General features: G+C 57.2%; 1 protein-coding gene across 1 annotated transcript; it reads right to left on the bottom strand.

Moving 5' to 3' along the window:
• Positions 1 to 1,950: 1,950 nt before the first annotated feature.
• SFRP1 (secreted frizzled related protein 1) lies at positions 1,951 to 19,336 on the bottom strand. Its single transcript, XM_086628172.1, has 3 exons — positions 18,802 to 19,336; positions 12,181 to 12,258; positions 1,951 to 2,273 (listed from the first exon to the last, which is right to left on the bottom strand). Exons 1-3 carry the CDS (start codon positions 19,334 to 19,336, stop codon positions 1,951 to 1,953), a joined length of 936 nt encoding a protein of 311 aa, XP_086484298.1.
• Positions 19,337 to 19,585: the final 249 nt, after the last annotated feature.

The raw sequence follows: 19,585 nt of genomic DNA, 5'->3' as shown, positions 1-19,585 counted from the left end.
TCTGGGCCACAACCTGTTTCTGACAAGGCTGGATTTGTCAGCCTTCCCCATCGTTCCACCTCATCAGTCTGTGATGTTAAAGCCTATGGTTTATTTAATTAATGGTTTATTAATTCACTGATAAAGCACATTATCTACAATGATTAATTCTGCACCAAAGAAACAACACTACTACAAACGGTGTGCTAAGACAACCTAGTGGGACTTTCTACAGCATTCACATCCTAAATCCATCTCTCTGTTAGCTGTGAGCGCGCTTGGCTTCTTCACGGAATTCTTCTTCAATCAAGTCCGCGGCTCTGTCCCCACATGGGGAATAAACAGCACTCCCGAGCTAAAGAATAATTAACTTACCAGCTTTGAGTGGGGTTGGTTTAAACCTCAAAAATGAGGATTTGTTATTTCACTTAATTGCAATACAACAGGATTATCTCAGATTGCAAGATATTCATTCTCAGAGTAATTGTGATTAATGAGAACACTGAATGGAAGCAGGATAGTGTAATTGATGTGCAGCAATACGGGTCTATGGAAAAGAGAACTTGTCCAATTAATGGAATAATGAATTTCAGCTTGGTCGATAAATGTAATCATTTGGATGCAATATTCTTTGTCTTTCATAAACTATTTGACCTCACACTAACATGACATTTTGATTAAGGAAAAAAACCCAAACAACGGAATGATACAAAGCCAAGTTGTCACACATCTAACGGATAAAAACCTGGAAACTGATAGGTCCCACAGCGACTGCAGAGAGGGAAAGATGGAGATGATGCATTTCCCATGCCGCTCCACAGAGACCAGTTCTCAGCCTTCTGCAGTCTGGTATTTTGCCAGCAGCTGAAGAAACTATAAAAATATCACTGGTGAAGTCAGGGAGTGACACGAGCTGGAGGAGCCGGGGCGAGCTCTGCCCCTGCACGGCGTCCCGGGCTGCCCAGCAAACGGGACGCGTTAACACGCAGCTAAAACGGAGCCACGCATCCGGGCACGAGCGGCACCAGCCGCGCGCGCAGGAACTCCGCCACGGCGGGCACACGGGGGAGGCGCGAGGGGGGACGCTCAGCTGAACGCTGGGGGTCTGCGCGAGGCCGGAGGCACAAGTGGGAGGAGTCCCCCTCTGCCACCAGCCCCGCGGCTGTGGTGGGACTGCTGCACCCCCAAACCGGGCAGGGCCACGAGCGACTCGAGGGCTGGAGAAGGAGCAGCGTGGTGCGGGGCTCGCGGGGCTCAGCCGGCTCGGCAGCGCCCAGGGCAGGCGTCCCGGCGACGCGTTACAAGGGATGCCGTAACGGAGGGCTGCCCGATCCAGCCGATCACGGCGTCACAAGGACCCCAGGGTTAAGGCTTAAACTAAGCAGGTTTAGACTATAATGGGATTTTTTACAGTGAGAGCAATTAGCTACTAGGAGGTTTTGTCAGAGGTTGTACTGGGTTCTCTACTACTCATTTATCAGCTGTTACCGTGAGGATGAGATGTTTTTCTAATTGGCCAGCTCTGGTTCAAACAGGAATTAATTTTGGGTGATCCTGCAGCCATGAAGATGGGATTAACACAGTCACAAGGGTCCTTTCTGCAATCGTGGAGTCTCGACATAACTTCACACCCCTCCGCTCGCCCTCTTTACCTGATAGCTGCTATTTAAACGAATGCGCGTATCCGTTCAGCAACGGGTCTTTGGATACTGCAGATGTAAATCACGTGTGACCTCAGCGACCCTTTGGTGCACGTGTGCCACGCTTGCACACCCGGGCGATCAGGAAAATGCCGGCAGCGGGGAGGTGGGAGGGCTGGGGTGGGCAAGGGAAGCCCCAAGGAGCACGAGGGAGGAGCGAGAGGGCCCGGCTGCAGCGTCCCCACCGCAGAGGAGCGAGACCGAGCTGCTGTGCCAGAGCTGCCGTGCCCGGCTGCGTGAGGTCCGGGCGGCTCTCCCGCTGCCCACCGCATCACTTGAAGACGGACGGAAATGTCGGGCAGTCAGGAGACTTCATCTTCTTCATGAACTTCTTGAACTCTTTGTTCTTCTTGTCCCACTTGTAGATGGCTGTCAGCAGGTACTGGGTCTTCACCTGGCGGCCCATGATGAGGAAGTAGTGGCCGAGGTTGTCCAGCTGATGGCACGGGCAGTCGGCCCCGTTCTTCAGGAACAGCACCAGCTTCTTCAGGTTCTTCTTCCGGATGGGCCCCAGCTTCAGCGCCTTCCTCTTCCGCGGGATGATCATCTTGTCCCCGTTCTCCTTCTTCACTTCCTTTATGGTCATCTTAAGAGCTGAAAAACAAGCCAGAGAGAGGGGAAAAAAAAACGACTCCTGAGAAGCCTTTGCTTGGCACAGAGCCACAAAGCCTTTGCTCAGCGAGGCCAGGGGCAAGGGGGTACTGGCACCCACCCCCAGGACCCCCACCGCTCCCACATCCCCCTGCACCCCTCTCCACAGCATCACCCCAGCAATGACTCGGCCCATTGACCATGAGATGAAAGCCCTCGCACCTGAGTGGAACTGCCCCCGTGCCCAGGAGAGCATCAAGGTAAAACACTGACATCTCTGCTTCCTTCCCCCCAGCAAAGCGTGCCAGGCACTTTTTCTTTCAGAGGGAGACTTGTTCAGTGGCGATACCTCTGTTAGCTGAGTGAACAAGGGGATTTCTCTGCTCTAGATGCATGGAGAGACTCTTGAAAGGGCCATTTAAAAGGTCAACCTGGCTTCTCAAGCATTTATTTGCAGTTGCTCCTGGCCCTCAGGTGCCTGTGAAAGGAGTTTCCAAGCACTGAACATCTCTACATTCAAGCAACAAAGCCCCTTTGCAAACAGCCGCGTCTACAGGACCCACGCGCAGGAGGCAGAGCCGCACGAAGCAGCCACATCCCTGCACCTTCCCCACGAGAAGGGGAGTTAATCCAATACAACTTCCATGGAAAATATTTTCCTCTTTGGGCTCAGCATTTTCCCGAGTTAATCGCAACCCAAATAAAAAAAAAATTGCCATGACCACGACCATGAAGAGGAATTTAGTATACATGGGAAAAATAATGAAAATGTGTTGTACATTAAAGTATCACTTCTGTGCCATTTGGCTCTGTCTCATTTTTGGGGAAAAGCACACATGGCCAAAAATTACTAACATATTTCCATCATTTGGGAGTTTACTTCAGAGCTGCAGATAAACAGTGCTCGGATAGGTGATTAATTGTCTGCTGTCCCTTCTCATTCGGCCCTCGAGCGTGCGCAGCAGACGGCGTGCAGAAGCCTCTGGCTCTGGCAGGGAGACGGGTCCCCGCAGCACCGTTCCTTGAAGCCTTGCTCTGCTGGAACTTGTGGCAACGAGCACACGTTGCTTCCTGGACGGCAGTTCTGCTCACTGTTCCAGACACGAGCAGCAGCAGGACAGCGTGATGACAATCCGGAGACGGCAGCAGAGTCTCTGTACTGCCCTCGTGCTCCCAGCCACCGCGCTGGCAGCAGGAGTAATGGTATTTATCTGCCTGTGTGCCAAAAACGCCTGCTGTGTTTGCCAAGAGCCCTGTCATGTTATACTGTTACTGTACAAGAAAGTAATCCAGGACTGGAAACCTAAGTGAAATTTTCATTCCATCTGTTTTTCAAATTCAAGATGTTTAAGGAGCTAAAGAGACACGAGCTTTAAGGAGCTAAAGATGCTGAACCGGATCAATTTGCAACAAATCTGGAAAATGGAGTAAGTAGTTTTCAGGCAGCTCTAAGCTCCATGACATTAATTGGGCAGCAGCAGCATCCCTCAATATGAACCTCAATTCCTTTATCCATTCTGACTTTGAACTCTTGCACTACGCACAGTGGTTGTCAGTGCAGGAGGAACAGAATAGTATAACACCAGTAACAGGAGACTTTTTCAAAACGTCTTGTTTGCAAATTGCTTTGCTGTGATCGCTGCAAGTTTAGATCCTTGTTGCTAGAGGAAGAAAACAATCTGGCAGCTAGTGGAGGTGCTGTTCTGCTCCAAGTATCATAGTCTACGGAAGACAAAGAGGGTCTGCTAATCCTGTGCTGTGGGAACTCAGGGCTGCTCCCTTCCCTGTGCAGCAGCAGTTTTCTGTTTGCAAGCCAGGGATCCAGGTTCATGGAGTATGGGATCTGCCCAGGTGAACCACAAATCCAGACGTGAACTAAAAACTCCTGCAAACCTCACTCATGCAAAGCAGCACACAGAGCCAAGATCAGAAAATGCCACGGAGGAAGAATGAGGTGGCTGATCAGGGGTGCAAATAATTTGTGTAGGACTCTGCTCTTCGCAGCAACAATGCTCTTGTCATCAGCAGAGGGAGCGTGCAGAGCTGCCCAGGTAAAACACAGCCTGGCTCAAGGACTACCAACTTCCAGCTGCCTCACTGTGGACTAGGCAGTTATATGAGAAGAAAAAAAAAAAAGACATTATAATCACTGCTCAGTTGTTACCCCTCTGCCAGTGACCTGGCTCCCCAGTCCCCCCCCTGCTCCCCTACTTGGGCTGCACTCCTTAAGCTCAGACCCCCTTTCTGGGCCGGACTCCTGGGCACGAAAGGCATGTTCCACAGCAGCGGGGTAGACAGCAGCGCTGGCATTTTCCACATGCATCGGAAAAGCAGCGCCTGGGGACGTGTTCGTTCCCTGCTGCACACCCAGCTCCAAGCGCACACCACCACGCAGTGGAAGGCAGCCCCTTGGCTCGTGGCTTTCCTAAAACATAAAAGATTTGGCAGGAGAGACTATTGTGCGAATCGCCACTGCTGCAGCTCGCCTGGCATCGCCCCGGCCCTGGGACACCCCCGGCCCAGCAGCGGGTGGGCAGCGGGAAAAGGCTCAAGCGGGACAGATTGAGTCTTGGCTCCAGGATCCGACTGAGCTGCCAAAGCAAACAGCTCCCTCCATGGGAGCCCTGGCCTTTCCGCTCCCCCTGCGCCGCACCAAATCCATCTCAGCTCTGAGCAGAAGAGACAAAATCGCCTCCGAGATCCCCAGGACACACTCGTTCGCACAGACTGAATCTTCAGCTGTCGCTGCCAGGAGGGAGCTGACCCCAGGAAGAGACCTGGGGGTTACTCACAGCACATGAGCACATGCAGCCCCCCCATCCCTGCGGGTGCAGCCCGCCTGCACCGCGGCCACGGAGCTGCCCCGCCACCAGCCGCGGCACCGACCCGTGCCATCGTGCGTGCTGCAGCAGCTCTGCGTCACTGCAGAGGAAGCACACCAGCCACAAGCCCATCTTCCCCTTCGCTCTCGCATGACACACACATTCCAGCACAACCTCTCATCAAACCTGTGCTCTCTCACTAAACTGCAATCACATCTCCTCACCTAACACAGGCAACACCTTCCACTTTCACCCAATATCCTGTTAATTGAAGCATCCACCACGTTTACGAAGATGCCGGCTGATGCACATGGAAAGGCCTTTGCTCCCTTCGCTGTGAGCACCCGTAGGCAGATGGCAGCCTCAGGGGCTGCGGAGAGACCATGAACTTCCCTGTGAAAGGAAGCACCGACAGGACCAGGAGCTGACTCGCGGCCATACCAGGAGAGGGGTGATGGCAGAGGAGCCCCATGCTCTGCTGTCCCAGCAGCACTGGTGGCCAGCTGCAGCCAGGACCACACGTAAAACCAGGAAAGCCCTTCCCAGCCAGGCATTGTCTCAGCTCTGCTTGCAACACCGCCAGCACTGCTGAGACACAGCACCGGATCCAGCACAGCATGGTGCCAGGATTGCAGTCCCTGGGTGCCGGGCAGGAGGTGAGCAGCAACCCCAGGGATGCTGCACGTCCCTCTGGGACATCCATGTCCACAGGGACAGGGACAAGGACGACCCTCCCCACCACGTGGGACTGGCCAAGAGAGAGGCTCTTTCCTCCAGCACCAAGCACACCCTGGCGCCACGGGGCTGATGGCACTCAAGGCAGAGGGGGACTCCTGCATGGCACAGGGAGAGGTTTTACTTTTGTGCCATATGTGGTCCCAAAACATCCTCCCTGTGAGCACTGCCAGAGCGTCTGCTTGCAGGCGAGTCATGGCAGGAGACCTCTAGCGCAAGCCAGCGTCCAGCTGCCCACTTCAAAGGCCCTTCCCAGAAACACAGAAGTGAAAGTATTGGTCAGGCTGGGAGGGAAAAAACATCACAACAAAGACAGATTTCGGGATTTAATTTGGGACTCAACAGCAGAAATCCTCCCAGGGTGCTAAACCTACGCTTGCCCTTGCTCAGCCCCAGCATTGAGAAGCTGATGCCTGCCCAAGCACAAGCCACTCGCCAGTGCTTCGCCGCAGCCAGGAGAACCGGCACCAAAAGCCCAGCACAGGCACCGACCCTCTGACCAGACCCTGCTTGCTGCCACGGGGAGCTGGCAGCACTAGAACCAGACGTAGCTGCACCACCCTTGAGCAGCGCAGAGGCTCCTGCAAAGCGCCTGCGTGCATCAGCTGGCAGCTACGAGCAGCCTTCCCTGGCAGCACCGCAGCATCAACCAGCCCTTCCTTCTCCCAGGGCGTCATCCAGCAGGACCACACCACCAGCGACCATCAGAGTCGGGAAGCGAAGGCAGCACGGGCAGCCTCATGCTCTCCAAGGTCTTCTTTTCCAGCGGCCCCAAGCCGTCTTGCACTTTGCTCTGGATCGCTCCGACTCCGGGATGCCCAGGGAGGATACGCGAGGGGGACAGCGACAGCTCTGGACGCGCAGTTGCCCCATCACCAGCCGCAGCTCCCATCAGCAGAGGGTCAGACCTCAGCCCAGGGTGATGCATCCCCATTAGACCAAGCCAGGAATTTGGCCCCGACTATAAACGGCTTGTATCAGATGGCAGCATAGCTCTGCTGTTCCTAATGCAGAGAGTAGGGAGTGATGGAGATATAAAAATGTCTTTTTTTATTTCTACTAACATGAAACAAGGTGTAGGAAAGTGTCTGCTCACTCAGAGTGAAATTACTCTTGGCAGCAGCAGCTCCGAGAGCAGCAAAGGCCCCGTGGAGCTGGTTGGGGTCCAGCCTGACAAAGCACAACTCACGTTTCATCACTTGAAACAATTCTTATCCATGTCCCCACAGCTCCAGCTTCCCAGTCCCACCCCTGTGCAGGGAAAGAGGAGACGGTCTCCCAGGCAAACCGGACGCACGGCATTAGCATCTCCCGGGAGCAACGCGCTGTCCTTCCCCGATGGCAGCACCAGAGCTCCCAGAGTGTCTCCACGGACTGCGCTGTACCAGCGGCTGCCGCGGGCTGGGACGTGCAAGCCCCCGCACACCGCCCACCGTGCCACCACAGGGACTGTGCCCACAGGCACCACCAGCCCCTCTTCCTCAGCACGCAGGAGCCCAGACCCGGATGTGTCTCTACTGTTCTCCTGCCTGTACAGGCAGGGGCCCCCTCAGCACCTCCGGGGCAGGGAAGGGAATGCGAGAGAAGGGAAAGCTCCGCTGTTCCTTCAGCCTCGTTGCTCCTTCCTTTAGAAATCACTCAGAAGGAGGAAGGCTGCCAGAAGACACATTAGGGCTGTAACAGGAGAAGGCTGCAGGCAAGGAGCTGTCAGTCAGGGGACAAAATAAACAGCGTGTATTGATTGTACTGCAGTCTCCAGCGCAGCGAAAGCCCGTTCAGCAGGATCCCCTCAGACCCCAGGAAAAGGGCAGAAACAATAAATAAAATCACCAAGAGAAACAGAGAGAGGAATGAACTCCAGGGCCAGCCCAGCCTGCACGGGCAGCAAGAAGCAAAGCCTGGCTGCAGCCCAGAGGGGCTGGGGGAGGCAGCTGCGGGGGCACGGGAGGGCGACCTCACACTTCATCGTGCATCCACCCCTGCCCCAGCACACCAGAGCTGCACCAAAATCTAAACTGCAGTCAGCCTACGCATACCTGCCCCAGCCCAGGAGCTGGTCTGTGCCCCAGCTGAGGGTCCCTGCACCACTCGCCGACACCCTCTGCTCTGCGCTCTCGCAGCCCCGCTCCAAGCCACGGGCGATGCTTCTGCTGCTGCTCCCGGCCTTGGCACCCAGGCAGGCAGATGTGGAGCAGCACTTACACGCAGACAGAGGTGCAACAGGACCTTGCTGAGTATTACAGGGACAGGAAACTGCTCCTATGGCAAGTAACTGAGCAGCAAACCAGGTGCAATGCTGGGAGCTGCACGCAGAGATGCTGGATCAAAACTGTTCCCCTTTTCCTGGAAGCACTTGGCTGGTGCTTCCAAGGAGAGCGCCAGGGTGGAGAAGAGGAGGCAGCTCCTGCATGCTGCTGAAATAAAGAAGGAGAAGCTAATCTCCAACGTCTCTGGCAGTGCTGACCCAGGTCCCCTGTGCCTACAGGCAGGATGGCCGCAGCAGCAGGCAGGCAGTGCCCAACGCTGTGCCGGGGTATGCGAGCACACACGCTGCTTGCACTGTGCGGCGATCCCATGGCGAGCCCCAGGCAGAGCCTGGACAGCACGACGTGCTGCCGCCCCAGAGCCATGCTGCTCTCGGAGCAGCTGCCAAGCTGCTGGCAGCCCAGCAGGAGTGGAGCTGCCTCCAACCAGCACCCAGGAGCCCAATTCACCACTGCTCAGACGAATGCAAGTCCTGCTGGCCCACCAGGCTGGCAGTCTCCTGGCACCCCTCCGAGCCCCAGCATCTTGTCCAAGGCCCTCTCCAGGCCCAGGGAAGAAAGGTCCCTTTTCTTTACAGTCCTCCTGTTTCACAGCTGGATGCAGCTCTCTTCCTTCACTGTCCTCGAGACCAACACTGCTCCCAGGGCTGTCACAGCCACCTCCCATGCTGGCACGGCTGCACATCGGTGGCACACAAAGTGCTCCTGGCATCTTGTCTGCAACGAGCCTTTGGGGCGTAAGTGAAACCCGCAGTAATGTTACTGCAGAATCAAACAGAACCCACCAACAGCTGCCCCGTGCAGCACACGATAGTTTAAACATTTATTGTATGAGCCTGGCTTTGATGAGGATCTGTAACCTGTCAGCTGCCAGTGTTTACCTTGGTAGATGTGCATGAGAAATCGCAGTCTGAAGGGTCAGGAGTTTATTTTAGTGTCAGATAAACAGCTCTCCTTGAGAAATCACCCCATGACAGTGAACCCCCAAGACTAAACAAAGATTCGAGGGCCACGCATTGTGCTTTGAGAAAACTTCCTGAAGTCGATGCCTCCTCTGCTGGCTCCTCTCCACAGCTGGGACATCCCCAGAGCACCCTGCACTGCCCTCCCTTGCAGGGCACAGTTAAGACCTGCATCGTAACTCTTCCCTTGCTCCAGCTCCCCAGCTGGCTACAGACTAGGCACCTCGGGAGGCAGCGCCACGTGCACCCGCGACTCTCCTGGATGGGGAGGAAAAACACAGTGATGGAAGAAAATACCAAATGCAGCTGCATGAAATCTACTCCACTGAAAAGTCATGCAAGTGAGCGCTTCCCACCGTGACTGAGTCTGGTGACAGGGAGGAGACGGGGAACAAAAGTATATCCAAGACATGACCAGCTTTCCATTGTGAAGACAGTGATGGTTCACACGCAGCAGACACCAGCTGTATCCTTCTTGGCTGCTTTGGACTTCTCTACAGTAAGGAGATCACCTCATTTTCAAATGAAAATCCTCTTTGAGACAAAAAAGAGAAAGCAGGAGTGGGAAGGAGGAGGAATGGGAGCAACCTCAGCATCAGCAAGAGCTCTGACATGTTTAAAAAAAAAGTTACATGTCAGAGTTGTGCTGATCCACAGAATAAAGAATGATCCCAAATTCCTTGCAATGGTAAGAAAAACCATCAGACTCTGCTTTTGCAGAGAAAACAAATGACCTTATACAAAGCTGCAGAAACATGGTGACCTGGACGAGTCAGGTGGGTGCACCGACGCAGTTGCGATACCTGGCATTAGGACTAAAGCAATTCCAAGGGCTCACACGAGCCAGTTACAATCCAGCCACATTTGTCTGCACAAGCTGCTGTCACCTGGACGTGGGCACAGGGCAGTGGGTGACACCACCGAGCTCTCTGCCACAGCAGAGCGCCAAGCTTTTCCTGGCAAGCCAAGCCTGCGGAGCTGGCTCCCATTTCTCTCCCTCTGTGCTGGGACCCGGCACAGCTGGCCTGGGAACAGGGACCCATCTCCACCACCCCAAACCACAGCAGGAGGAAGGCTTCTGTGAAAACCTTCCCAGTCGTTTTGGATTGAATGGGGCTGGGCACAGGGGCTGAGGTCTCCTCTCCTTGCTGCTCCTGGGCTGCCCGCAGCACACAGTATCTCTGTATCTGGCCACTCGCCACAGCCCTACCCAGGGAGCCGCCTGCCAAGAAGTATTTCCATCCTCTGGACGCTGTCACCACAAAATTTCCCAATAACCAACTTACTCTGTGGGCAAGTTAATGTCTCGAGCCACTCCACCAAGGCCATGAATACTTCTGGCTTGGCCTCTGCTCCCCATTGTGTAACGGTCCCAGAGCACGGGGAGGATATTTAGCAGCAAAAGCTGATGACAAGCATGCGGTTAAACTTGTATCTCCCTTCCGAGCGCTCACCCATCAGCAGGACACCACTCCAGCTTGCTCCTCGCACGCCTCCGGGGAGGTGACAGGTATCACAGCGAGCCACCAACAACAGAGCCACCACTGCCACGTGGCCAGCACCCCTCACTCCTCCTCTGGGACAGAGGTTCCCCAAGCCCAGAGCCCCTAGACTGGGGTGATGCCTCTGTGTCACCGCAAACCCAGGCACACAGCCCCTGCCCATACCAGGTGCACTGGTCCCAGAGGCCACTTGCTCCCTCCCCGCCGGCTGGGAAGCTCCCTCCAGTCTCTCCCCATGGATCCAGTGGGACAGGGGCAGCTCCTATTCATCTCTCATCTCATGCCTGCCCAGGGCAGAACTCAGAGTTCTCCAGCTCACCCACCTCCGAGCAGTCAGCCCAACAGCTGGGTGAACAGCACATCCCTCTCCCCAGCCAGGCTGTCGCGTCGAATTCGCGCGTCTGTTACCCGGCTCAGCTCGAAGTACACACATTCCTGCAAAACTCTTACATGAGTGGTCCTGTTGATGCTTTTGCACGTTATAAAAAGTCTATGCTGAACTTAGGACTTTTGGCATACCAAATCTGCAGGAGAGTTGAGAATTCATTTCCAGCAGAAAGGGTAATACGCCAACACGCAGAGCAGGTTTGGGTTTGCATAGTGCGCTCTGGCACAGGGCGCATTCAAGTGCTAATCCCCGAGGAATGCACACCTTGTTCAATATGCCTTTAATAACCTTCCGGGAAAGTTACATACACCAGCAAGGATGTCAAAACCAGTTAATTCTGGGTTTGATCTGAGAAAGCTAATATTTTTCCCTGCAATATGTTATTTTAAAATGAAGTTCTGTTTACCTATGATTGTCTGACTCACTTACTCACTCATAATATATTTAGGACACAGCTTTCAAGTAGCTCTGCATTTTTTAAGCTCACTGCCTGGCCCTAGCTAGACAACGACTGGCTTTGGGTTTTTACACCTAGACTTGACAAGAGTGGCATAACTTTGCTTTAAAGAAACGCAGTGTTACCAGCAACCTGGGGGGAAGGAGGAAGCTTGCTCCTTCATGATCGCAAGCAGCGCAGGAGTGCGCCCTATGCATCATTCCTGCGAGCACGCAAGAGCACGGGAACACCAGGGTTAAGTTACGAGCCCCGCCGAGCGCCCCACCGCACAGGCGCTGCCGCTGCTGCCCCGGCCCCCGGCCCCAGACCGACACCATCTGCTTCTCCGCCGGCAGCGGGGCCTCAGCCCGCACCGCCGCTGCTCCGGCGGGCGACCCCGCAACGGGGCTCCCGTCCCGCACGGCGTCTCGCCAGGCGGGGCCGGAGGGACGCCCAGCACGGCAGCCGCGGCGCTGCGGGAGCGCGGGCACCGCCGCCACGGCCGCGACCCCGCCGGCCCGCTCCCCGGCTGCAGGAGCCCAACAAGCCCGGTCCGCCCGGTCCGGTCCCGGTCCCGTTCCCCCCGCCCGGTCCCGTCCCGTCCGGTCCCGTCCCGCCGCCGCGCGCCGACACTGACCCCTAGAGGCCCCTCGGCCTCCGGCAACGACCGCGGCTGCCCGCGGGCCACACGGCCCCACGGCTCTGCGGGCGGGCCGGGAAAGGCAGCGGTGCCGGATCGGGCCCGCACCGGAGCCGCGCTGCCCTGGAGGGCCCCCCGGTGCCCCCGGCGCCCCTCCTTACCAAACTCGCTGGCACACAGGTGCTCCACGATGGCCTCCGACTTCATCTCGTTGTCACAAGGGGGACAGACGGTCGTTCCTGGCAAGAGGAGAGAAGAGGCAGTGAGGAGGCAGCTGAAGAAGCCCTGCACAGCGGGGGGGCCCGTGCTGTCACATCGCTGCCTTCGAGGGGGTCACACGTCCCAGCACCCTGCTGCGGGGTGCCAGGTCCCAGCCCCACGGGATGGCACCCTGCCGCGGGGTGCCAGGTCCCAGCCCCATGGGATGGCACCCTGCCATGGGGTGCCAGGTCCCAGCCCCACGGGATGGCACCCTGCCGCGGGGTGCCAGGTCCCAGCCCCATGGGATGGCACCCTGCCGCGGGGTGCCAGGTCCCAGCCCCGTGGGACGACACTCTGCTGGGCGCCAGGAGCCATTCAGCAGCTCACAGGGCAGCGCTGGCCATGCACGGGCAGCCTCCTGCCAGCCCCACTCCAGCACTGCCAGCAGCCCCGCGGCCAGGCACGGGCAGGGCCAGGCAGCTGCCAAGAGTGGGAGGACAGCGCTGGCAAAGAGAGGGCTTTTCAGGGCCAGGCACTCAGCTGAGGGCAGCCGCTCGCCACGGTGCATGGCCCACAGCCTACTGACATTCCCTCCCCATGGCACACTAAGGCGGGCACACAGTGCCCAAACCCTAGCACAGCAGGACAGTACACAGGGACAGCTCGCCGGCCGAGAGCCTGCCCCGAAGCCAGGCAGGGGTTTCAGGACTGGCATGGCCCAACACAGATTCCTCCTCAGTGCCAGGGACCACCTCACAGGCTGCCGAGGCATTGCACGCAAGCCTTGTGCCTTCCTCCCCACCCCAGAGTGGCACTGGTTGGTGATGGGGCCACACACTTCTCACATGCGCCAGCGCCCCTCCAGCATGACCCCAAGAGTGGATGTCTTCTCTTTTTTGTTTTCAACCTGCCTACACCATGCAGGCCTGCCGGGCGGTCTTGTGGCTCCAGCGGAGGAGAGCCGGATCTGCTCGCCAGCCTCTTGCAACAGCCGACATCCTCCTCCTGGCAAACGCCAGCCCAGGACATTTCATCAGGATCCATCCTGGGAGGAAAGCTCACTTCACCCAGAGAATAAAAATCTGTTTCCAGGTTCCTGTCTCCAGCCAGAGCAGAGACCACCCAGCAGCACAGACGCAGATTTGTGCTACTGGCAGATGAATTTATTGGGCTGGGAGATGCTGCTTCTGTTCCTGGTCCAGCAGAACTGAGGGCTCTTTCCCACACAAGGGAGTTATTCTCAGGGACAGCGCTGGAGCAAAACATCTGCCAGTCCCTGCGTGCAGACAGGGCGCTCGTCCCCTTCCAGCCCTCAGCCAGGCTGGCAAAACCCGCAGTGTTGCTGGACAGAAACGAACAGAGAGGTCTCCCAGCAAGAGGGCTGCTGAGCCAGAACGGCCGGCAAGGGAGGCACAGCCATGACCTGCGCCAACCGCAGAGTCGAGTCCCTCAGTCACAGATGCCCCATGGGGTTTCAGGCAAGACATTTGTTTTCTGTGGCTTATTCTTTCCCTCTCACCCCCCAAATGTGTTCTGTGCCAAATGCTAATTCCTGGGGTCATGCATCATGTCTTTATTAATCACACATGCAGAGCAAACAGCCTTCCAATCGCCCCGATGTGCAAGTCACACGGCAACCTTCGCAGCACCCAACAGCTGACCTGACAGTCCCACTCCTGGTACCTCAGTACCTGTCAGTCACCCATCACCTGGGTAACTTCCTCTTCCAAAATCCTCATGTGCATTTTCCACTTTTACTATCTTTAAACTTCGAGTGACAGGCAGAAGCCAGCCTTTGGGGACGTGATGACGTCCCCAACACTTTATTTTTAAAATCAGCAGTCAGAATATTTCCATCCCGGCTGCACATTTAATGAGCTCACGATGAGGGAGAGGGGATGCTGGCAGGAGGGTGACAGCCCCAGCGTCTGTCTCTGCTGCAGTGCCAAGAGTCAGGTACTGTGCTGAGGACCACCCCCAGGAATGAGAGGGGTACCTGCCATGCATGAGCCCATCTCCGCACATCCCAGGGTGCAAAGCACTTTGATGTGCCTCAGCAGCCAAAGTGCACACTAGGAAACTGGCTGAGCCTACACAGGCTGGACAAACAGCATGAAAGCTACCTCTGCATCCACCCTATGAGCTTTCCAAGCAACCAAAGGAAAAAAAACACCCAAAAATGGAAAATAAGACTCATTGTTCCCTGGTGAAAACACAGGCTTTGTTTTAGCCGTGCTGCGGCAGCCCCTGGGAATGCTGTGGCATACCCAGGGTGGCAGGGACCCCCACGCCGCTGCAGCGAGGGCCCAGGGCCAGCGGCCACCATGTGTGGGCCAGAGCTGCTGCAGCCATGCTGGGCAGCCCCTTCTGCGGGGCAGCACAGCCACCCCCTTCCCACCGGTAACGCAGCGCACAGCTGCCAGCCACGCTGCAGGCACGTCCCGCCAACACACCTCTCACTGCAGAGGAGCCACGTCCCTGGGCAGGGCGAGCACAGCCTGTCGTCCAACACGTCCTCACGTGTACACGTGTCCCACTGCCAGGCTGCTGCACCCCCATGCCAGGGCCAAGCCCCTGGCATGCCACCTCGTGCTGGGAGAACCCATGGCGTGGCGAGGAGCAGCAGGCACCCAGTGCTCGCCCCAGCCGCATGCTGGGCAGCTCCACGTGTGGGGACCATCCTCCAGCCCTGCCTCTGCAGCCACATCGCAGCACAGACGTGCCTGCAGGGCTGCCAGGGGACACTGTCCCATGCCAAGGGGAAGGGAAACGCTTCTCTCCCCACAGGACACCCTGCCATGCCAAGGTCAGGAACACGAATGCCAGGGGCTCCAACAGCTCCGTGCCCCAGAAAACTGCTGTTTTGTGGAGCTACAGCTGTACCCAAACTGCCTACCCTTACACCCCTCCCATGGCACCATAGCCACCGTCTTGCAGCCCACAGAGCTGCCCAGGACCTCACCTTCCCCTTCCCACACAATTCTGTGCTGAAGGAGCCAACACGAAGCCCAGCCACAATTCGGGTCTTCCTGCCTCAGTCAGTCTCCGCTGCAGCGGCCCAGAGGCAGCCGTGCCAGCACGTGCCCAGCCGGACAGCACCCCACAGCACTGGCAGAGCCACCTGCCTCCCAGCCTACCGCAGTTCAGCCGGGGCCCATCCTCTGCAGTTGACAGCTCTACTCCAAGCACAACCTCAGCCTGCTTCCAGCTTGCTTTTTCCCTGCTGACCATTTCCTAACGCCTGGCTTTAGAGCCAGCTTACTCCAGGGGCAGGGGAAGGAATGTGTAATGCTGTATTAATCTGCAGCTCCCCTGATGCATCCTGTGGGCCTGCAGGCTCTGCCGCCTCGTGCTTAAGGAGAAAGGAATTCAGCAGGTCAGCTCTTTGAGAGGCAGAAACAAATTCCAATTTCAAGGTGTTAATGGGAAAAAATCCTGAAAGGGCTCGTTCTTACTAGTGCCCAGAGGAGAGGGGGGACACTGCTGGGGTCTGACCCTCTTTGAATCAACAGGAAACACACCCCAGTGTGCCCGAGACCAAAGGGGCTCCAGCAGCCAGCGCTCACGGACAACGCACACAGACTGCGGACAGGGTCTCCCACAGGAGAGCCCCAGTTGGAAGGAAGGACCCGGCACGCACAGGGACGAGGGCTGAACCACAGTGGCACACGCGTGCTCCCCTGGACGCACCCCTCGTCTGCACGAGGTGGCAGCGCCGACAGCTGAAGCACTGGGCACTGCGCCGGGCCCGGCCCCCGTCGTCACTGCGGCAGACGCGTGGATCTTCTGCAGAGTGCAGGAGCAGGAGCACCAGCGCAGGAGACCCGGCTGTGTTGTTCATGTTACAGCAGCAGTTGGAATTAACTTTAAGTTTGTTCTGTTCGCTCTAAGCTGTTTGGGGCAACAATGTCCCAGCACATGGCACACACAGCACCTGGAGCTTCACCGACCGAAGGTTACTCGTAGGAGCACACGAGCCAGATCCCTCTGCCGCAAACCAGCATTAACACCGTGAAAGCTGGCACACCTACGGGCAGCAGGTCCAGCCCAGCAGATTACCAGGGAGGAGACTGGCCTTCTCGCCTTGCAGAAGTGTCTTCTAGCCAGATCACTCTCACAGAGGAGTGCCCCAGCCCGTGCCATGGGCACAGGGAGCTCAGCCTGACTCACCTCTGGAGCCGCTGGGGCTCAGTTACAGCATGTGCAAGAGTCTCCTCTTGAAATACTTTCAAGCAGCGGGGGTATGTGAAGATGGCTGCTTATACTTTTCCACTGAATGCTGAAGAGAGTTCACATTTGCAGAAGAGTTTAAAAGTTTGACTTTCTGTAAACATCCTTGTGAACAAATTGCTCATTTAAAAGTGTTTGGGACATAAGTTTTGCAAAACCATTTAGCAGACAGTGGTTTATTCGAGTGGCTGCAATACTTCCTTGCAATACTCACCCAGCTCCGATTTACAGTTCCCTCGAAGAACAAGTTAATACACCCTAAAGCTTGTGCAGAATGAGGCCTCTCTGCATGCCAAACAGGACTAGCAGTAGAGCCACAAAGGACTCAATCCTGAGCTGATATAATTCCTTGCAATAAAGTCACTTTAGCAGTGCCTGTGAACAACAGCATGATACCCAAATACTGTGCTGATGGGCACGTTAGCAGCACCAAAAGAAAGTGGTAACATCCAACCCCAATGCTGCTGTCAAGACAGGTCTGAAAGGTGATCAGAAATTTAGTTGTTAAACTACATGAGGGAAAACTTACCAGACACTGCTCACCTAGAAGACTGTTCCCAGGTCTTGGGTTACTAATGTTTCTAAAATGAAAGACCTATGAACAGCTCAAACTCCATTTCAGACCTGGGAAGGGGCTGCAGCTCATACCCAGCTGCCCCAGGGGCACGCTTGGCTGCAAGTTCCCAGGGCATAAAAGCAACCTTTGTACCCACAACACAGGACACGACTGCGGTCTTGACCAAGGGTCTAGGTACACACAGGACAGATGATTTTAGAGCCTTCCTGGAAAACAAAGAGCTTCCTTCAGCAATCGCATCAGTAAGTGCAAGCCATGGCAAGGAAGCCAGCACGGCGGTGCTGCCATCGGCCCCGCATGGGGAGAGGCTGAGTCCCCGGGAGTGAGAGCAGCCAAACCTCACCCCCCGGCATAGGTACATGCTTCACGCCCCACCTGCCTCTGGATGCCACTGCCAAGACACAAGTTTCCCTGTTCAGCTGCAGCAGGTGTTGAGCTCAGGCATCCCTCCCTGCCCGCCCTGGGCAGGCTGCCTGCCTGCAGCAACTGCCCCGTCCCGCTCAAGCCATCGCTCTCTGCTTCCTTCCATGTGCCCCCACACCGGCTCCTGGGGACACCCCCAGGATGTCACCCCTCTGCTGCAGGAGGTACTCCCTTCCTGCCTCGTAAGCGAAGGGCTCCCTGAAGTACGAGTCCTGCTGCAATGAGCGGGATAACACTGCACAGTCCCCAGCAGGCTGGCGAGGGCTCCCAGCCGAGCACGATGTAAAGCCTTTGTCTGTAAAGGTAACTGCACACAAACAGCCGCTGCAACGTGACTTTCCCTCCAGATGGGCTCCGGACACAGCGCAGAAGCTATGGCAATCACTCAGCCCCCCGCACGGCTCCCCCATCCCTGAGCTCCTCCAAGTGCCTGCGCTATCGCCCGTGAAATCAGGAGCACCCATCCCTTCCAGTGAAGCTCCGGACGCAGGAAAGCACTGCATTATTTTACAGCTCTCTGCCTTCTCCCTCTACTAATATCCCTCCCGCCAGCCTTTCAAGGTGCTCCGATGCAGAATGCCAAAGCAGTATCAGGATTTTTATTTATTTTAAAAGTTTTCAGCAAGAAGCCAGACTCATTGCAACTCGCACAAACAAGTCAGTCTGGCACCAAACAGACCTGCCACATGTAGTGGAAATAAATAAGAACCATGTCGACTTTTCCCAGTCATTTATTGATAAATCTCTTGCCCCTTCGCCAGCACACAACCCACCTGAGGGCAGCGATGGATTTCCACTGCACACGCAGCCACTGGCTGCCCAGCTTCCTGCCCCACAACTGCTTGGGCAGTGAGATGCCCCACCAGGATTGCTGTCACCATTACTCCGGTCAGGCAGCACTTTCTGCTGTAGGCAGCCACGTGTCCTATTGCTGCCAAGAACGGCCTCACAGGAGTCAAGCTCAGGAGAGAAACAGCTGCCAGGACAGTGCAGCACCTGGAGGATGGAGGGTCGGAGCCCTGGTCCATCAGGGGCTGGAGCCTGGCCCAAGTGCCTGCACGGGGATCAGAGCAGGCATGCAGCCGCCACGATCCGGCACCATCTGCTCCTGGGCTCAGCTACGGGATAGAGCTGAGGAACTGGCAGGGTATCCTGCCTTCCTTGGGACAAGAGCGCTCATAGAGCGCTCGGAGGCTGGAGGAGGACTGCTGCCGAGAAGCAGAGCTCAGGTGAGGCTCCTCCTGCCGCACAACCCTGTTCAGTCCCACACAGCCCCTGCCGGGCTAACGCCTGCCCCACCAGCTCAGAGAAAAGTCCCCGGAGCAGGGCCGCGGCACTGGTCACACCTTACCTTTAGGCCTGGAGACCTCGGTGGCATTGGGAGTCGTCATGGCAATGCAGACATCGTCCTGGGGAAACTGGTCACACTTGAGCATTTCGGGCCAGAAGAAGCCGAAGAACTGCATGACGGGCTCGCAGGAGTCACGCACAGCCTCGCAGAGCCAGCGGCACGGGTAGACCGGCCGGTCCAGGCAGACAGGGGCAAAGAGGGAGCAGAGGAAGACCTGAGTGCCCATGTGACAGTTCTTGTTGAGCAGTGGCACCCAGCTGCTCGCCTGGTGCTTCACCTCAGCCATGGTCTCGTGGTCCAGCAGGTTGGGCAGCACCATCTTGTCGTAGCCCACGCTGTGGCAGAGCCGCAGGTCGGCGGGGATGGCCACGCACTGGTGGGGTTTGGCGTAGAAGCGCCCGCCCGGGTAGGGGCCCAGGTCGGACTGGTAGCTGACGTAGTCGTACTCGCTGGCCGCGCCGCACGCCAGCAGCCCCGCGGCCAGCGACACCAGCGCCCGCAGCGCGGCCCCGCGCGGCCCCCGCACGCTGCCCATCGCCGCGCCCGCCGACGGCGGCCCCGACGGCGCTGCCCGCTGCTCCACGCCAGGCGCCGGCTGCCGGGACCTTCCCCGCGGCCCCACTGACGGCCCCCCCGCCCCCGCACTGCCCGGGGCGCCGACCCGCTGCCCCCCGCCCGGCGCCCGCAGCCGCTGAGCCGCCCGCTGCCGCTCCCGCGCCCGCCGCCGTCCCGGCCCCGGTCTGGCCCCGCCGCGCCGCGCCGCGGGTTTGTGAGCCCCGGCAGC

Source organism: Tauraco erythrolophus, chromosome 29, assembly GCF_009769465.1.
Source record: "Tauraco erythrolophus isolate bTauEry1 chromosome 29, bTauEry1.pri, whole genome shotgun sequence".
Taxonomy (NCBI): domain Eukaryota; kingdom Metazoa; phylum Chordata; class Aves; order Musophagiformes; family Musophagidae; genus Tauraco; species Tauraco erythrolophus.
The sequence above is the reverse complement of the archived record's forward strand: the minus strand, read 5'-3'. Positions and strand labels throughout refer to the sequence as shown.

What these genes read in the sequence shown, in the direction of transcription:
- SFRP1 (XM_086628172.1), bottom strand. Translation starts at nt 19,336, where the DNA reads ATGGGCAGCGTGCGGGGGCCGCGCGGGGCCGCGCTGCGGGCGCTGGTG. An exon ending in CGAGGTCTCCAGGCCTAAAG is followed by an intron (nt 12,259 to 18,801) that starts GTAAGGTGTGAC and finishes TCCTCTTGCCAG; the next exon opens with GAACGACCGTCTGTCCCCCT. An exon ending in CCTGTGTGCCAGCGAGTTTG is followed by an intron (nt 2,274 to 12,180) that starts GTAAGGAGGGGC and finishes CTTGTTTTTCAG; the next exon opens with CTCTTAAGATGACCATAAAG.